Source organism: Epinephelus moara, chromosome 5, assembly GCF_006386435.1.
Source record: "Epinephelus moara isolate mb chromosome 5, YSFRI_EMoa_1.0, whole genome shotgun sequence".
In the NCBI taxonomy this organism is placed as follows: Eukaryota; Metazoa; Chordata; class Actinopteri; order Perciformes; family Serranidae; genus Epinephelus; species Epinephelus moara.
The window spans coordinates 13,266,245-13,285,352 of NC_065510.1; the positions used below are offsets into that span (position 1 = coordinate 13,266,245).

Sequence of the window (19,108 nt, forward strand, 5' to 3'; positions counted from 1 at the left end):
TCATTGATATGTTTTTATTTAGAGGCATCAGTTGAAAATACTTTTTATAAATGATTGCATCACAGAGAGACACGACTGCTGTAAAGAAACTACGAAGAGCTGTTTTTAAGTCAATGTTACAATTTTGGACATTTGTTGCAGTGAAAGTAGCTCAGATCACAAGCAGTCGCTCACCGAGTACAGTTAGAGCTGTCAGATCAATGTATAAGCTTTTGATATTCAACAAAGATTTCTACATCAGCCAGCTCTAAGGAAAGTCAAAGGTCTGTTCCATGCAATAATCAGTCAATCTTGTTTACCCTAACCTGTGCAGACCACCTCAACAGCAGAGGAGGAAAACCACGGATTAACAGTTCCACAGTTCATCAGTGCAGACTCAGATCCATCACAGTCAGAGTAGAATCTCGCCACAGCTGTGTTTTTGTGAAGATCAATCTCTCTGGTTGAAACGACAGAACCACAGCCCAGCTGTCTACACACCACAGAGGCATGCTTCAGGTCCCAGACTGTGGACATTGTGCTCAGCGGTCTCATCTCATAGCCCAGGCTCGCCAACAGTTTGCCGGCACAGATTTTCATATCCTCATCTCTGAGCACTCCATCATCCAACGCGACATCGTAACGCTCTAGCCAGGGATTAACAAGAAAGCCAAGGTACGTTAATACAAGTAGGACGTCAGATCTAAGCATTTATTATTATATTGCATTATCTGTGTGATTTATGCAGAAATTGAACACAATCCCACTGTCCTACCTTCGACAATGACTGATAGGCTCTGGCTCTCAGAGGAGAAGTTACGATTGAAAACAAAGTTGTGATAAACACAGCTCCAGTTCCCTTGGTGAGCCTCTTCTGCAGCAGGGATCATGAAGTGGGCAGAGTTATTGGCAGCAGGCTGGGTGTAGCTGTGGGTTTGGTTGGAGCCACTGAAGATGAGGCTGAAGTGACCTCTGGGGTATTGTGGCTCCACGGAGCAGATGACAGTGAAGCTGTGGCCCTTGTACAGCACCGCACCCTGCGTCTGGTTGTCAGGGGGCCCAATCGACATAGTGTTAATGTCAATTTTCGGCCGAGGCAAGATGTCTGCAGACAAAGACAAAAACTGGAGATGTGACACAAAGCTTATGCAAATACAACTTTATAAACGGAGAAGTGCACAAGCTTCTGTGTCTACACCCAAGACTCTCAAGTTTGTTTTACAGTCAGCGAGAAGAAAAAAAGTTGTAATAAATTATTCACTCCAGCCCACTTGATGGCGATAATGCTCCTTTACGTGGGTGTCGCCAACCAGCAGGAAACCATTGCAATGTAATGGGACACAGAGAAGAAGCAGAAGAAGAAGGTTGGCGTTATGTTCAAAGGCATCGTACTGCGAAGGATGTTTACAAGCGAGTAATCCATTGTGCAGTTGCTTAAACTTATTACAAATCTTTTTCGTTCGTTCTCGTTCTCATCATAAACAACCCAGAAATGGGGCTCAAAGTGCAAAATACTGGACTTCTCCTTTAAAGCTTGGGTAGGCAGTTTAATTTTGGCTTCACTGGGCAAAAATCCTATGATAAACTTTGAGCATATTATAATTCAAGTGGTCTAAGACAAAAACAAAAAATAGAGTTCAGCACCCCCTCTTGGCTCTGTTTTCAGACTTTAGAGAATCTAGGACCCTACAACACCAGAGTAGCGACACACATTGGTCAAGCTGAAAGTTGGCCATGTGCCCTCTAGTGGCGGGATAGCGCGTTGCATATCCGACCAAGAACTGACTGAACTTCAGTATTGCTACATTGCTGCCGTCCAGGAATTCTTGTGTATTTCCAAAGTCAAGCAAACCTAAAAACATAATCTACCATAATCTACCGTAATAGGAGCATTGGTGACCCGTTTACAGGTAAAAAAAAAAAAAAAAACAGTTGTCTACCATAATGTTACTCTCTACATTTTGAAATAAACAAATTATAAGCATGACTTAATATGACCAAGACACCTAAAAGTAAAAACAATGCCGTGTCATCAATTTACAAGCAAGTGCGCGTCAGACATACTGTAAGTGAATGGGTTTTCTGGTTGGAAAGGTAATGCCCTCATGCCCCACTAGAGGGCGCGTGAGGCTTAACTTCAGCATACCACAGGAGTCAATGGAAGTGTCGTCACTGGTATTGTAGGGTCCTAAGAGAATCTAGCCAGTGATGGAAAACTTTGGCCAATCAGAGGTCATTTCAGAGTAAGGGCATTCCTGTTGGCTGCTCTACAAATGCAAATACACAATGTGTGTCCCTTCAGTGAAAGCCTGATTGTAGAATCCAGCAAAGGAAGTTGCAATTTCAGCATCGACAACAACTGCCTGCTGCAAAGCAACTCAACAAAGGAAGACGAACTTAACAAAAAGAGAGTCTGACAATAAACGAAATAGGTTTCAGGTGGAAAGAAAATGTTGTATAGCCTTCTGCTAACCGGAGCCAAAGGCTCACAGCTGCAGCTTCAAGTTCACGTCAACAAGGCTCAACTTAGCTAGAGCCTTGAATCACAATGTGTCCTCGGCTTCACTCCCTACCACAAAAGACTACCTGACTGGGAGAAGAGTGAGCAGCAGCTCTGGAGACAGACCTCCAGTCAGCAGCCACAGCAACATCAATCCAGCCAGCGCAAACCCCAGCTCAAGGGGGGCCAGACAACCCTGATTCTCTGCTGGATCAGCTAACAGGTTAGACACAGTGCTGTCGCTGGCCACCAGCCTGCTGTGACACCCGGCACTAGGGGGTTGGCGCTGAATATCTTGGGGTTGTAGACAAAACAAGACATTTGACATTCGACAGTGAAAATATTTGTTGGTTGCAGCTTAAAGTATGAGGCAGGTTTTGTTGAGCTCAAATCATCATCAGCTAAATGTAAAAATAGCACTGTTACTATTCTTACCTGAGCAGATAACCTCAACAGTGGCAGAGGAAAGCCACTGTCTCACTGTCCCGCAGTCCATCAGTGCTCGCTCAGAGCCGTCACAGTCAGAGTAAAAGCGCCACGTTGGCAGGGGTTCAGTTAATTTGTCTACTTTCCTGGTTGAAACAGTGGAGCCGCAGTTGAGCTGTCTGCACACCACAGCTGCCTCCTTCAGACTCCAGGAGTGCTGGAAGGTCAATGGTCTCCACTCTTTCTGATGCTGCACCTCCAGTCTACCAGCACAGCGGGTTCTTGTGTTCACCAACCTCACATCATCGGGCTCTGCAATTACATGATCAACAAGTTATATACAATCCATCCAACACCCATGAGAAGTCAAAAGTACAGGATATTAGTGTTGACCATATATTACATATACAGCATATAACCTCATTAGTCAAGGGATGTCTCAAAATGTCCCAATTAAAGATCTGTCTTGAGCTGACCGTGTCACTGTTTTTCCTGTGTTTCTCTTCATCCGCTGTTCCCCGCTCCTTGTCTGTCTCTAGCCCTTTTTAAATAGGAATGGTGCAAATTTGCAGGAAAGCCCAATCAGTCTTTTATCAGCATTGGCAGTATAAAAAAAAAATCGAGAAGTGCAGCAAAATGTCGCCTACCTACTTTTGTTTATACAGAATGCGCCTTTTTCGGGGCAATGGGGGGCGTGAGCAAGTAACAAAACGTGTAGCTCAGCGTGTGACGTAAACTGTGACGTGGGAGGGAAGCCACAGCTAGTCAGTCCTTCGGCGATTCTCTCGTAAGTCGGCCCGTTCTTCACCGTCCCCGTCAACTGACGGTTAATGGCCTCTTCGTTTGCGAGGGCAAGGAGGGAGTGCAATTCCTTGTCTCCCCAGTTGCTCATCTTTACAATGTCTGTCAGGTTTGCGTTTCCCTCTTGCTACTAGCTGCTCGCTAATTCCTGCTATCAGCCATTTCCTGTTTATCGCACGTGCGGCGTCATCAACAGCTCCTCCCACAACTCATCAACAGCCCCTCCCGTTGCGGAAGGCTGCCTCGGTCTTTTTAAACTAAAAGGGTTCTGCCGATATGACTACCCTACGAGGCGGAAAATTGGGCACCTCGGATCAACTCGCCAATCCGGCTCTGTGTGTCTAAACGCTCGCAGCTTGCCGGCAAAACGGCCCAACATTCGCGGAAAATCTGGCAGTGGAAAATGGGCTTGTGTGTGTCTGTGCTGTGGGTGTGGCAACTCCCTCACTCTCCGGGGTTCCTGATGACACTCATTCAACTCACCTGCTCACCTGAGAACTATCCAGTAGTCAACCCTGCAGCTGGTACCTCCAAGGCTGAGGTAACTTCAAGGTCAAGGCAAGATGGAGGGACCAGTGGATGTCAGCAGAACCATCAAGGCTCCACCACTACATTGAAGACCCCACAGATGTTCCCGGCCAGCAATGGACAACCCCTCAATCCCCTGAGGACAGGCATAGGACGCTTTGGGGCAGCAATGCAAAAATGGGGTCTTGTGGACAGTGCCCACTGCGAGGCTAACGCGGGGATCCCCTACAAATTGTAGAACACATAATAACCAGCTGCCCCAAACACCGGTTCACCTGCTGCGCCCACACCTCTTTCTCTATTGAGACTACCAGCAATAGCTGCTAACAGAGCTAGTGGTCCAAAAGCCCATTTGTACGACAGCTCATTTACCTGTAATCATCTAAATTGTTTTTTTCTCTGAAAATACTCTACACACTTTCCCAAACAGAACCACATGGCCAATTATAGTGCAGAATGACATCATCAGACCTTATGGCGATCATTCTTGTACAATGACTTCATCACATCCCCGTGTGTACAGCATGAAGAAGCCATGCCGTTTTTCCCTAAATGGCTGTTTCACAAATGTTTTATTGTTGTTCCAAGGTGCATGTCTGTGATAGTATTGGTTGCATTTCAGGGCAGAGATCCATTCACGTTGATGTCAGGTATGAGTCACTTCAAACATAAATGTAAACAGTCGAGGCAGACAGACTGGATCTAGGGAAGTAATCGGAATTTAGGATCAAGCCTTGTCATGTGAATGTAGTCATAGTTTGGCTTAGCACTGGTCTCAGTGCTGACTGCACATAATAGTGAGATATCATCTTGATAGCTGGAGAACAACATGTTACCAACATTCAGTTGAGCTATAGACAGGATGTTAAAAGCTAAAACTTGGAAATTAACTGTATGCTTTGTCTGCTGGATTGATAAACTCAGGTTTACCTTCTACAGTGAGAGTGATGGTCTTTGACGTGGAGTAAATTTCAGAACTGATGTTCAAGTTGTAATCACATTTAACAACCAATTGGTCGGCATCCTCTGCAGCAGGAAAGGTGAAGATGGCTTCCCCTGTGTCAGGTGACTGGGTCTGCTCAGTGTGGTTGTCACTGTTAACACCAAATCTTAGCCTGTAGGAGGCTATATCATATTTTGAAAATTTAGAGCAAGTGATGGCAAAGCGTTGGCCCTTGAAAATCCTTGTGGGATTGTCAGAAGCATGTCCTTGCGAGGTATACAAGCTGATAGAAGGTTCACGTGGGCGATCTGTAAAGAAAAAAGAGAGTTAAACGTTTACTCATTTTCTATGTCATATGCATGAAAAATGGATCCATACGTGTTACGTATGGTGGAGATATTGCAAATAAAACTTTTTTTAAAGATCCAGTGTGTAGGATTTAGGGAGATATATTGGCAGAAATGTAATATAATATTCATAAGTATAAGAATAGTTGTGTTTTCATAACCTTAAGGTGCGGACACACCAAACCGACATCAAAGAACTAGCGGTGACGAAAGCCAACTATTGCATCGTCTACGTCGCCTCACGTCGCCCTGTGTCAGGTGCATTTGAACACACTAAATAACGCAAAAAGGGAAACCGGAAGTCCGAGGAATGCATGAGATAAACAAAGTAGCGGAGTGAGTGAGTGGTACATCCAGCCGAGGGGTTTCCTATCTGTGCAGCCGAGCACCGCAGCACCTCCATGGACTATTACATTCAGATGGTCCTGGTGTTTCCTCCTCAGGCTCCACTTCACTCAGCTGCCTGACAAACCCGCTGCTTCTTCCCACTTTAACTTGAATAACAAACAGGCAGAGGCGGTCCTGGCTAGTTTTACGCCCTGGGCGAACCATCCCTCGGCGTCCCCCCTTTTTTTTCTTGTTTTGTGTCTCTTTGTGATTGTTTTGCATCTTTTTGTGATTATTTTGCATCTCGTTGAAGTTCCTTTGTATCTCTTTGTAGTCTTTTTCTTATTTTTGGTGGTAATTTTGACTGATCAGTACGTGTCGATTTCAATGACATTTTGCAGGTGAAGGCCAAAGGGGACCCTGACACTGTGGGCCCCTGTTCCTGTGCCCAGTAGGCCCATTAAGTAATCCATATGCCACTAAATTCTACACACTAGTCCTTTAAGAATTAACTTGCAAACCTACAATAATTTAAAAAAAATTTCTACAGTTGTAAATTTAGGCAATTTGTGACATAATGTTGCAAGGGCATGTGAATATACAGCATAAAATAACATTTTAAAACACACCCAAAGATCTTTTATTCCTGTAACAAGCAAATTAGTATCTAACTTGAAGACAAAACCTTGCACCTATCGCAACAAAAATAGCTAAACTCAGGCCCTGTCTACATGTATAAAAATATTTTTTCAAAGCAGATATTTTCCTCAGTTAAAAAAAAAAAAATCTGTCAACACAATCTTCAGTTCACAAAATATCTCTGTCCAACTCATTCTCACTCCGACCTGGTCACATATCGACGTTTGGTCATGGACTTTCCACGTCCAGATACGATGTGACCCAGGTTTGTTGGATGTTGGTTCTGGGACGCCATGTCAAGTTCTGCCTGTTACATGCATTGTCTTCTTTCAAAATACACTTCAAACTACTGTTTACATCCAGTCTCTCACTGTCTCAGTACAACAACACAACAAAAGCGCATGGTTGGGTTTAGGAAAAAAGAATGTTTAGCTTTAGAATCTTACGCGACACAAACACCGCTCTCCTGGGTGAAAGTCGGAGTCTGGTGGACCCATCCACCACCCCTCCCTCCCACCATACCCCAACTTTCATTGCTGTCCTGCCATGTTTCCCCCTGATGCCGCCGAGCACTGTTAAACTATAACAGCAATTGGCCACGTATCATGTCAACATTAAAGGATGGCTTTTTTTGTTAGTCACTGCCCAAGCCCAAGCGCAGCAATTCTTGCAGAAAAATATAAAAGCTGATTTCATGGGTCCCCATGTTACGACCGACCTTGGAGGATCGGATGGACCCAAAACTTTTTTTTCTTTTTGTTCAGGCAATAAATAACAATAATGTCATTGTCGCTGCTGCTGCTGCTGCTGCTGCTACTCTCGTCCATGTTCACCCACATCCGTTCACACTGCGCGGACTTGGAATACAACAATGCGAAATTCCGCACTGCATCCGTACCACGCCTGTGTGTATGGTTTAAATGCGGAAAAGCGCTGCGCGAATATTCCGCAAATCCGTCCCGCATTTCCGCATCACGGCAGTGAGAATGAACTTTAACGCTAACTTTTTCAAAACACCTACTGGTGATCTCATCACCGTTGTTTCCCGTTTGATATGAGGAAGAAGGTACTCACTTGCTCTTAACAAGCAAAAGTTTTCCCTCCCATCCTCATCAATAATATTCCACCTCTCGAAAGTATACCACCATCTTCTCGCCTGATCCAAAACCATTGTTTCTGGCTAATGGACAACCTCAGATGCTGAGATGGGCCAAACAGTGGGCACAGAAGATGCCTCTGTTAGACCATGAAGTGGTGCAGCAATAGAGAGTTAGAAAGAAAAGTCATCATTACATGAAAGAGTGCTGACAGAATGTAAACCAATCGGTAGTCCGCCATTGTTGTTGTTTCTAGTGTGTGGTCATTACACAAAAGCAGCAATGTCATTATTTTCTTAACCCTCCATTTTACATTTTCACATGGAAACAGAGTGACCGTTTTGAAAAATCTGCACATTAGAAGGCGTTTTACAAAAACTCTGTTTACGTGTGGACGAGAGGCCAAAATGTAGAGGAGAATATCCACGTTCAATTTGTATAATATCCGTATACATGTAGACAGGGCCAAAAATAACCTGTGATTATTGGTTATTACCTATACAGGCCAGGTAAGTATTTAGACAACCACTCAGTTCCTCTTCTGTGGTGGGACAATCCACAAGACGCTTCTCGTTGCCTTCACACTTAAAGACCGGATGCCAGATGGGTCCTGTATTTATAAAATAGTTGTCATTCCACCTCCCATGGTAATCATCAGGAAGCCCACAGTGAAGATCTCGACAGGCAACCAGTGCATCCCGGGAGCTGAAGTAATCCGAACACACTCGAGCCCACGACTGACCAGACTTCACCTCAAGCTTTCCTGAGCATCTGCTGGAATCTTTTGCAATCCTCACACCGTCTGGAGAGACAGAAACAGACAGAAAGAGAACTTTGAGAGCAGCTTAAAATCAATTCATTATGTATATAATTAAGCCTTTAAAGCTTGGGTAGGCAGTTTAAATGTGTCTTCCTTTGAGCATATTGTTATTCAGTTGGTCTGTGAGAAGACTTCTGCACCTCCTCTTGGCTCTGTCTTCAGGCTTTGGAAAATCTATGCGGTGACGAGAGACTTTGGTCAATCACAGGTCATAACCCAGAATTTCAGGATAAATCCAGGAAGTAAACAAAACGTTGAAGAAGAGTACACTTTCAAGACACTTTCTAATGTCACAATGGAAGGACAACTACGCAGGTTGATTTTAGCGCTGGTCATCGTGGACTATATTTCTGTCATTGTTCATTTTAGTCAAACCATACAGTTTGAAAATGAGGCGCCGCTCCAACTAGAAAACAATGTTTTGATGCATTGGATGTGCTGAATGTGCATATTAAGGCAGTACAGGAGGAGGTGCACATTAAAAATCAGTTGGTTCAGATCGAGGTCGGAACACGTTGTTTAACATAATTAAAGTTTGTTTGGAGAAAGAGTCTTAGAATAAAGCAGCAACTAAAATTACCCTATTCTGGATTATACAGAGGCAACATATAACTCATCATACTAAAGCAGTGATTCTGAACATTATGGAAGACTCAGCTATCAACAAGTTTAAGGACACATGCAAATATCATAACGCTGACCTTTGTAAGAGGGTGGTTGAAGGAATACAAGAGGGGGTGTGTTTGCACACCGGTGGAGAACTTTGAAAATAATCCTATTTTGATGCAAAGAAGTAAAATAACAAGTGAATCCAGCCATTCCACTTTTCCATGTACTGACATAGTAAATGACCATTTAGGACGAATTAATCAGCGTATGCATGGCTTAATTTAAACAGGGATATTAGTGGAATATTAATTTTCATTACCATGTAAACTGCTTGGTAGGGATATTGGGCCTCATTCACAAACAGTATGTGCACACAAATCTGTGCATAAACCGAGCGTTTTAGTAGAAATCCAGGATTCATCAATGTGTTTTTACTTTTTTCACACCCTTTGGACAAATTTAGACCTATATAGGCTGTTGCTGCTCCCTTTCACTCTTCGTCCGCTCTTCAATTTCAATGAGCTCTGCATCAGTGTACGTCCGTGTACTCCATGTTCAAATAAATACGGGCGGTCATCAAATTCAGATGGCTCATCCAGATCCAGTTGATCAAAATCAGGTAAAAATTCAGCCATGACTACTCCAAACAGAGTAACTCCTCGCGTTTGTAAGCTCGCTCCAGCGGTAACTTCCTGCAACAACTCAAATCTAGCGAGACATGAGATTTCAGAGCCAGACTTTCACTCTCTGAGTGAGTGTTTTGACTTGCCACAACAAACATGTCCGAATTTTTACCCGATTTTGACCAACTGGATCTGGATGAGCCATTTAAATTTGATGACCGCCCGTATTTTGTTGAACATGGAGTACATGGACGTACACGGACGCAGAGCTCATTGAAATTGAAGAGTGGACGAGGAGAGAGAGGGAGCAGCAACAGGCAGAGGAACATGTCCAAATGCAGCTAAAGGTAAACACAGACGTTCATTTCTACTTTCCGTTATGTTGTTGGATAACTATACTAACAATCCCAGCCTATCTGTGTGAAAAAAATGCACTTTTAGTGGACGTATTTTGATGTTGTTTGACGCTGTCTGAGTGCCCGCTCATGGGCTGCAGGCAGGTCAGCCCTAGCTTCGTACTGGAGAAATATCAAATATTGAACATCCTATCACTCATTTAGACAAAAGTAGATCGGAAAATAGGGCCCAGGTTGAAAAAAACATTAGTTCCCCTTTAAGTTCAATTTGTAAGTTTTAGAAATTCCGCACATGTTAATTTGTAGCCAACTGGTTAATTGGCAGCCTATTAACAGTCATACAGGGGATATGAAAAACTTCCGATCTACATCCAAGCAGGTGTTGAGATGGCATATAACCTTCAAAACATGTTTGAAGGGAGTGATGACTGGCTTATCAGCTGTTTCTGATTAATTTTGCTACATTCACAGACACTCACTGATGGTCCGACACTGGAGTGTCAGGGCCTTAATATGTGAAACAACTTCACTGCTTCCTCCATGATACACCTCTGGGCAAACATATTTCTGTGTATAGAGAAATCAGTGTATGGCAGTTTGCTGTTTGCCAATAGCAGGGCACCTGTCAATTTAGAGTGATTGTGATTCACTAACATACACAAGGTGGTAAGAAAAGAATAAGCCAGCGGGAATTTTGCATGCACACTTTATTATGCACAGAGTAAAAATGTTTCTACGCACATATTATTAAATGAGGCCCATTGTCTCTTTCGGAATAAGGGCAAAAATCGAAATATTTTGTGCATGTAAACATAGACACTGTTGGCTCAGGATGTTACATGCATACTGAAAATAGCATATATTCATTGAACTGGAGTCACATTCAGGTAACTTCTGCTCGCCTTGTATTGTTTTGAGCTTTGTCATTCTAACTAAGGAAGTCATCATTAACAACAGGAGATGGAAAAGGGAAAGACAGATAGATACGCCCCTACATTTTAGTATTACCTGTACAAGACACAGTTATGGCTCTGGTTGAATGATTCTCTTCCCATGATTTACACGTGAAGGGAGCAGTGCAACCATAGGTTTTAGATCTGTATGACAGACGCCACACAGGTTGTCTTTCTGGGAGAAGACCCGTTGATGTTGAGATGGCATCTCCACAGTCCAGTTGCCTGCAAACGTCCGCAGAGTATTCTGAGTTCCAGTTACCCCAAATATCACCCAGGGGCCTCCACTCTCCATGATGCTTTCCCTCCAGTGTGCCTTTGCAATGAGTTTCTCCTCCTGTCAATCTTAAAGTATACGGACCTGGACGGAGACAAGATTGCACACTTCAGTCTGTAGTCTGTCTATGGTCTGCATCACAATCTGCTGACATGAAAGCTTTATTAAACCTGGATGTGGACCAAGAGGCTGCGGTCTGTGTGTGTGTGTGTGTGTGTGTGTGTGTGTGTGTGTGTGTGTTTCCTCACATGATGCCTCCTTCCTTAATTTTCAGTGGTTTCATTAACCACAAACTGATATTCACTCTGCTTTTAGCTCTATTTTGGTCTCCATCAACCTCTGAGGAGCTTGCCAGCTGCTTAAGTGTTTCACTATGTCCACCAGCTAGTTGCTAACTGTGTCTGTCTGCGGTTTGGTAGTGTACGGTGGAGTTCCCAGAGGTATTTTACCAAAAACAGTTGCCTGTTGCGACCAGAAACGAGGGTTATTAGAGTGGTGAGACTTACTAAAACAGTAATTTGCAGGCTCGAACACTAATAAATCAAATACTGTCATTTGCATTGTATAAATTTAAAAAGAACAGCACACAACTCTTAATGTAAAAAGGGCAGGTGCAATAAGCTAAGGCTTCAGCCTACACCTTTTTGGTCAGCTTAACTTGCTTTGTTTTGTCACTGCTTCAAAAAATAATGATTTATTATTGTTATCACTATTATTACTATGTCATTTTTTCTTGTGTATATTCGGCTAACAAGGTCAGACACACAGTACGTCTATTCCAACGCTCCCGCGCTTCTTTAGCCTGGGGTGTTGTTATATTACATCATATTTATTCAGCTGATGCTTTTATCCAAAGAGACCTATGCTGCATTCACATGGAATCAGGCAGATGGTAGATGGCAGACAAACAACACAGCATAGGAAAAACAAACAAACAGTCCAATAGAATGCTGGGATGGTAAAACGAAACATGCCTCATGATATGTCCCAATGGTGACGCCATGTCTTCTTACTATATAATGACGAAAACTCTGTCTGTCTGTCTGTGGGTGTGTGTGTCTGTTCCACGTGTTTCTCCTCACTGACTTGGTCAATCCATGTGAAATTTGGCACAGTGGTAGAGGGTCATGGGAGGATGCGAATGAAGCAATATTACATCAATTGGCCAAAGGGGGGCGCTATAGCAACTGATTGAAATTGCAAACTTTGAATGGGCATATCTCATGCCTGTATGTCGTAGAGACATGAACTTCTGATGAGCTTCTATAAGGCAGTGAATATTGTGGAGGGCATGGCTCATCAAATAAAGGTGTATAACATCTCAAGGGTTTCACCAATCACCACACAACTTTGTAGGCATATGACCACACATAATCTGATCGGATCCCTCCATTATTGACCCCATCAAACAAAATGGGGGCGCTAGAGAGCTAATTTCTAACCGCCATATCGATTTTTACTAAACTTGGTAGATATGTAGAACAGGACGCCTCACGGTGACTGGATTTAACTCTAATTGGCAACTGGGTGGTGCTATAACAACAGAAAAATGCTTAAAAATGCTTAAAAATGGCTAAAATGCGATCGATTACTGTGGCTTTCCCCCCGGCCGAGTGTTTTGGGTTTTTTTTCTAATTTTTGGTATGACCAAGTCATGGTACGGTATGCTGTACATAGTCATGGTAACTGTCAGTGTGTCATTCTGTAAGTCAGTCAGTCATTCTACCAGTGCACCCCACTTTTAAGTCAATACAACATATAAACACTTCAACACTATCTTCCCTTCAACGTGCTACCTCAACTACTAATGTACAGTTTTAGCCCACTAACTATCCCACTATTGGCAATGGTACTATTGTACTTTCAATAAAGCAATCGTACTATCAAATTCACAAAAACTCTGTCTGAATACATTGCTCTTCTTAATGGGTTCAGTTGACTATTTAATCTGCAATTTCCTATGACCTGTATCCCAAACACACACCATGTGAAACTGTACGTGGGCAACTGTGTACTCAATGGGTATGGACTAGTTGTTAACAAAGAATGGAATATAGTACACTAAATACAATTGTTTTGTGTTTATTTTTTATGTGACTACTGACTAGTAAGGTCTACTTATTGTCCAGATCACCTGTGTTTTCTCTTTGTGTGAAGGAGTTACATAACATCTGGTTGTAAATTTTATCCAGGAGGACACAAAAAGTTGAACGGTAATGTCGTCTACCAATACAGTTATACTCTGCCAGCCTCAACTAGTTTTACCGTCCTGCTCTCGTCCACTAAAATGATATCCAGTTAGTTCTGGTCTATCTGGTCTTGATCTATCTTGTGCCTGATTCCATGTGAAATCAGTATTACAATGAGTACATTCAACCACGTTCTCATTCTGAAGTCATCCTCACATTGCCACTTTGCAGTCACTTGTCATGGCGATATATTGCACGCTAGGTAAGCTGTCTGCTGTTTATGTTCCAGGACACTGCAACCAACGCCAGGACATCAACAAAAGCACATGGTAAGGATTAGGCAACAAAACCATGTGTTTAGGTTTAGAAAACAACATCATGGTTTAGCTCTACGTTCATACGGGAAGCAAACACGGGCCTTCCTGGTGATCCATCCACCACTGCTGCTGACCGCCCCATAGGGACTTTCCGGCTCCTTATATTATGTCATTACCAGTAGTGTTGCTGCCTTCCACAGATGGCTTTTGACGTGTCTGACGCTGAAATCACTGACAAAGCGACGGCATTTGATGACTTCGGAATGAGAATGGGCTGAGGAACAACAACAAAAATTAGAATAAAAAAAAAAGATGGTGGATGTATACATACTGTTGCATTCGAATTCAGGGGCAGGTGTGCAGTTGTTGCGGGTCGATGTGGTGCATTCCTCAAGACGAGACTCGTTGCCTTTACATTTGAATTGTTTGGACAAGACAGGCACGTCTTCTCTTCTAAATGATGACGTAAAAGAGCTTGGAGGCCCCCAGCCTAACTCCCTGCAGACCACCTTTCGAGCCTCAGAGTCAAAGCCATCCGCACACACCGAGACCCAACCCTGATCGGACTTCACCTCCACATTGCCCCCGCAAACTTCTGCTGCTCCAACAAACCTCACAGTCTCTGAAAAACAGACAGAGAGAAAGATCAAGCTTTAAAAAGGAATCCATGGCAAATCTTGCAATCTTACAATCTTTGTCACCTGGCCGCCATGTTAGAAACAGTCGAGACAAAAACCAGGCACCGCCCACCCACCCACCCAAATGTTATCATTTTACAGCTAAACTAAAATATGTTTCTAAAAATATTTGGGGTGAGAAATAACAATACACTAACAGTATCTTGATTCATATTTGATCAGTGCTGACAGTTTAACTGCAGTTCACAAGCAGTGGTTGACATGATTGACAGCTATGTTTGAGACTCTTGATTGGTTGTTTTCCATGAACTGTGGTAGATTCTAGCAAAGTCATTTAAAGCACAAGGAGTGGGAGGAGGGGCCTATTGTTTTTAAACTATCTGTAAAACGCCCCATTTCCACGACTCAATACATGAGTTGACGACGTGAATCCATCATCACACCTTAAATTTCACTGTGACAACTTTGACCATTACTTGAGTTTTAATAAAATATACACTTTTAGTAATGAGTGGATCTTCAAGTGTTTATTACGACCTAGTTATGTGAACTGCATATATTCTAATCCTCACTCAGAGAAAAAAACAGTGTTTTAGAGCATTGTTCCTGTGGGCTCCGCCAACACTAAACCCCTGAGCTTGCCTGAAAAGGACTAAATGCACAAACCTGCTACTTCTAAATATCCCATGGAGAGAGACTCTCACTGTAGCCTGTTTTATTTTATACTGAAAATGTCAGCATGCAGCCTCTTTCTGTGGATGACAAATTGAGTGCAGACTTCCATCTGTGTCACCGGTAATGAGGAAATACAGTGAGTGCTGGATGGAGCAGCAAGTGACAACAACCCCGCCCACATTAAAGAGTAATGTGTTAGGTAGAAATGCTAAACAGACTGAGGGTCTAGGTACCATGTCTGAAGGGTAACTTTTGATTCCAAAGATACCATACCAAAAGTGTTTGGTGGAAACGGGGCTTACTGTACTTCTGTGTGGACATAGTGAGAGTTTCAGAAAATATGACAAAAAGTTATTTTTAATTTTATTTATATAAAACTTAAGTGATTAACGTTTTGGTGCATTTAATTGCAAACTTTGTTTATTAGTTACCCTTTAAATTAACATTTTAGTTGATGTATCCTGTTTCCTCCAGACATTTGAAGAAGTAGTACAGATAAGATGTGACCGTGAGGCATTTGGAGAAATATTTGATGTGAAAAGTTGATTTGATATTAAAAAAAAAAAAAAAAACGCTCATAAACTGTTATTTGTGATGTGACATGAAAATATTGCCTGGTGCCATTTTTTGTCCTGTATTACCTGAGCAGATCACCTCCACACTGTAGGTAGAATTATCTTTCCTCTGCACTCTTCTACGTGTCATGGTACTCTCGCACTCCTTCAGGGTCGACTCAGTGCCTTCACAGGTGAACTGAACCTCCCAAGCTGGATGCCTGTCGGTGTTGTTGGTTCTCTGTGTTATTGAAACTACAGTGCCACAGTCCATCTGCCTGCATGCCACTAGAGCATACTTGACTTTGTTCCTGGCTGAAGCCTCATCCTCCACAATGTTCAGAGCTCTCCACTCTCCCCGATGCTTCATCTCCAGCCTGCCAGAGCAGAGGCTGTCACCATTGGCCAGCCGAGCATCTTCAGGCACTGAGGAAGAAGGTGGACAGTGAAGCTCTGATTTAGTTTCAATGCACCAATTTCAAAAGGGCAGTGACGCTGAGGATACTGCATCAGGAGTCAGCAAACACTTAAGAGTTGTTGCCAGAAATGTGAATCTGAATTATGAAAGCCAAACCACAATTGGAATATATAAAATAAAATGATGAGAATAAGGCAAAAAGTCTCATTAAAAGTCTATTTTTTTTTTCAGATATGTTCATTCATTCATTCTTTCACTCAATCGTTCATTTATTTTCCGTGACCACTCATTCTGTTGTATAATATGTCACCAAAAGCATGAAAAAAAGTCATAGAATAGTATGTCGTCAAAAGCCATGAAAAAACATCATAGTATTATATGTCGTCGAAAACCATGAAAAAAAAAGCCGTAGTATAGTATGTCATCAAAAACCATTAAAAAGTCAAAGTATAGCATGTTGTCAAAAACCATGAAAAAACATCATAGTATAGTGTGTCGTCAAAAACCACGAATACACGTCATAGAATTGTATGTCATCAAATACCATGAAAAAAAGTCATAGTATAGTATGTCGTCAAAAACCATGAAAAAACGTCATAGTATAGTATGTCATCAAAAACCATTAAAAAAGTCAAAGTATAGTATGTTGTCAAAAACCATGAATACACGTCATAGGATTGTATGTTATCAAATACCATGAAAAAAAGTCACAGCATAGTATGTCGTCAAAAAATGTGAAAAAAGTCTAAGTATAATATGTAGTCAAAAACTATGAAAAAACGTTATAGTATAGTATGTCATCAAAAATCATGAAAAACAGTGATTGTATAGTATCTCATCAAAAACCATGAACAAACATTATAGTAGTATGTTGTCAAAAACAATGAAAAAACGTTATAGTATAGTATGTCATCAAAAATCATGAAAAAACGTTATAGTATAGTATGTCATCAAAAATTATGAAAAAACATTATAGTATAGTTTGTCGTCAAAAACCATGAAAAAATGTTATAGTATAGTGTGTCATAAAAAAACCATGAAGAAAAAGTGATTGTATAGTATGTCATCAAAAACCATGAAAAAACGTTATATTACAGTATGTCATCAAAAATCATGAAAAAACGTTACAGTATACTACGTTCTCAAAAGCCATGAAAAAAAGTCATAGTATTGTATATCGTCGAAAATCATGAAAAAGAAGCCATAGTATAGTATGTCATCAAAAACCATTAAAAAAGTCATAGTATAGTATGTTGTCAAAAACCATGAAAAAACGTTATAGTATAGAATGTCATCAAAAATCATGAAAAAAAGTCATAGTATAGTATGTCATCAAAAATCATGAAAAAACGTTATAGTATAGTACATTCTCAAAAGCCATGAAAAAAAATCATAGTATAGTATGTCATCAAAAATCATGACAAAACGTTATAGTATACTATGTCGTCAAAAATTCTTAAAAAAAAAGCATACTATAGTATGTCGTAAAAAATCATGAAAAAACATCATAGTATAGTGTGTCGTCAAATACCATGAAAAAAATCATAGCATAGTATGTCATCAAAAATCATAAAAAACGTCATAGTATATAGTATGTTGTCAAAAACCATGAAAAAACGTTATAGTACAGTATGTCATCAAAAATCATGAAAAAAAGTCAGTATAGTATGTCATCAAAAATCATGAAAAAACGTTACAGTATACTACGTTCTCAAAAGCCATGAAAAAAAGTCATAGTATTGTATGTCGTCGAAAATCATGAAAAAAAAGCCATAGTATAGTATGTCATCAAAAACCATTAAAAAAGTCAAAGTATACTATGTTGTCAAAAACCATGAAAAAACGTTATAGTATAGAATGTCATCAAAAATCATGAAAAAACTTTATAGTATACTATGTCGTCAAAAACCATGAAAAAACGCTATAGTATAGTACGTTCTCAAAAGCCATGAAAAAAAAGCCATAGTATAGTATGTCATCAAAAACCATTAAAAAAGACAAAGTATAGTATGTTGTCAAAAACCATGAAAAAACGTCATAGTATAATATATCGTCAAAAAACATGAAAAAACGTCATAGCATAGTATGTCGTCAAAAATTGTTAAAAAAAAAAGCAAACTATAGTATGACGTAAACTATGAAAACAATCATAGTATAGTATGTCATCAAAAATCACAAAAAACGTCATAGTATAGTATGTCATCAAAAATCATGAAAAAAAGTCATAGTATAGTATGTCATCAAAAACCATGAAAAAAAGTCGTAGTATATAGTATGTTGTCAAAAACCATGTAAAAAAGTCATAGTATAGTATGTCATCAACAATCATGAAAAAAAGTCATAGTATAGTATGTTGTCAAAAACCATGAAAAAAAGTCATAGTATAGTATGTTGTCAAAAATCATGAAAAAAGTCATAGTATAGTACATAATAACATGTTTTGCAGTAGGGTTCAAGAGTTTAAACTATGAGCAAACATTGCATGGCATGGGACAGACCTTCAACATATAGGTCACACAAATATTTTCTGTATTTTAGGATACGTAAAATTCACTCAGCAATTTTATAAAAACAGTCACTTTAAAAGGAACCATGTCTAAATTATGTGATACTTAAACTAATTTACCAATGCTTTTATAAGGCTAATCCATGCTTAGAATGATTTTTAATGTTACTATGTACAGTTCAGTATTTACTCCGTCTTCTTGTCATTTCTCTGATAAACTTCTAATGAACAGACCTGAATAAAAGGCTAAACTGAAGGAATGATGTTTCTGCTAACTCCAAACTGCCTCACCAGTCAAATGTACTCACCGGCAGACTTGCTCTGATGTTTCTCTCTTGGGTTTAAACTGGAGATCTCTGTTGTCAGCAGAACAAAATACCAAAATACTACTAATGACCATCTGTAAATTAAACTATGCTGCATTGAGAGCATTTTTAATTTTGCTCTGATTTCACGTAAACACAAATCTGAACCTACATTAAGTTTTGGTAGCTGGCTTGGTGAATACAGCAGGGCTGCACTCTGCACTCTTTTATACACACGTTTGTTTGCATAGTTGTCCTATCTTGTTGCCTCACCAACACAA

General features: G+C 40.8%; 1 protein-coding gene across 1 annotated transcript; it reads right to left on the minus strand.

The window, feature by feature from the left end:
• On the minus strand, nucleotides 1-19,064 carry LOC126391013 (scavenger receptor cysteine-rich type 1 protein M130-like). The gene is made up of 9 exons (XM_050045576.1): nucleotides 18,831-19,064; nucleotides 15,686-16,024; nucleotides 14,063-14,353; nucleotides 11,004-11,309; nucleotides 8,084-8,389; nucleotides 5,165-5,485; nucleotides 2,915-3,217; nucleotides 755-1,084; nucleotides 1-626 (listed from the first exon to the last, which is right to left on the minus strand). Exons 1-9 carry the CDS (start codon nucleotides 18,952-18,954, stop codon nucleotides 301-303), a joined length of 2,646 nt encoding a protein of 881 aa, XP_049901533.1. The 5' UTR covers nucleotides 18,955-19,064; the 3' UTR covers nucleotides 1-300.
• Between the last annotated feature and the right edge of the window lie 44 nt (nucleotides 19,065-19,108).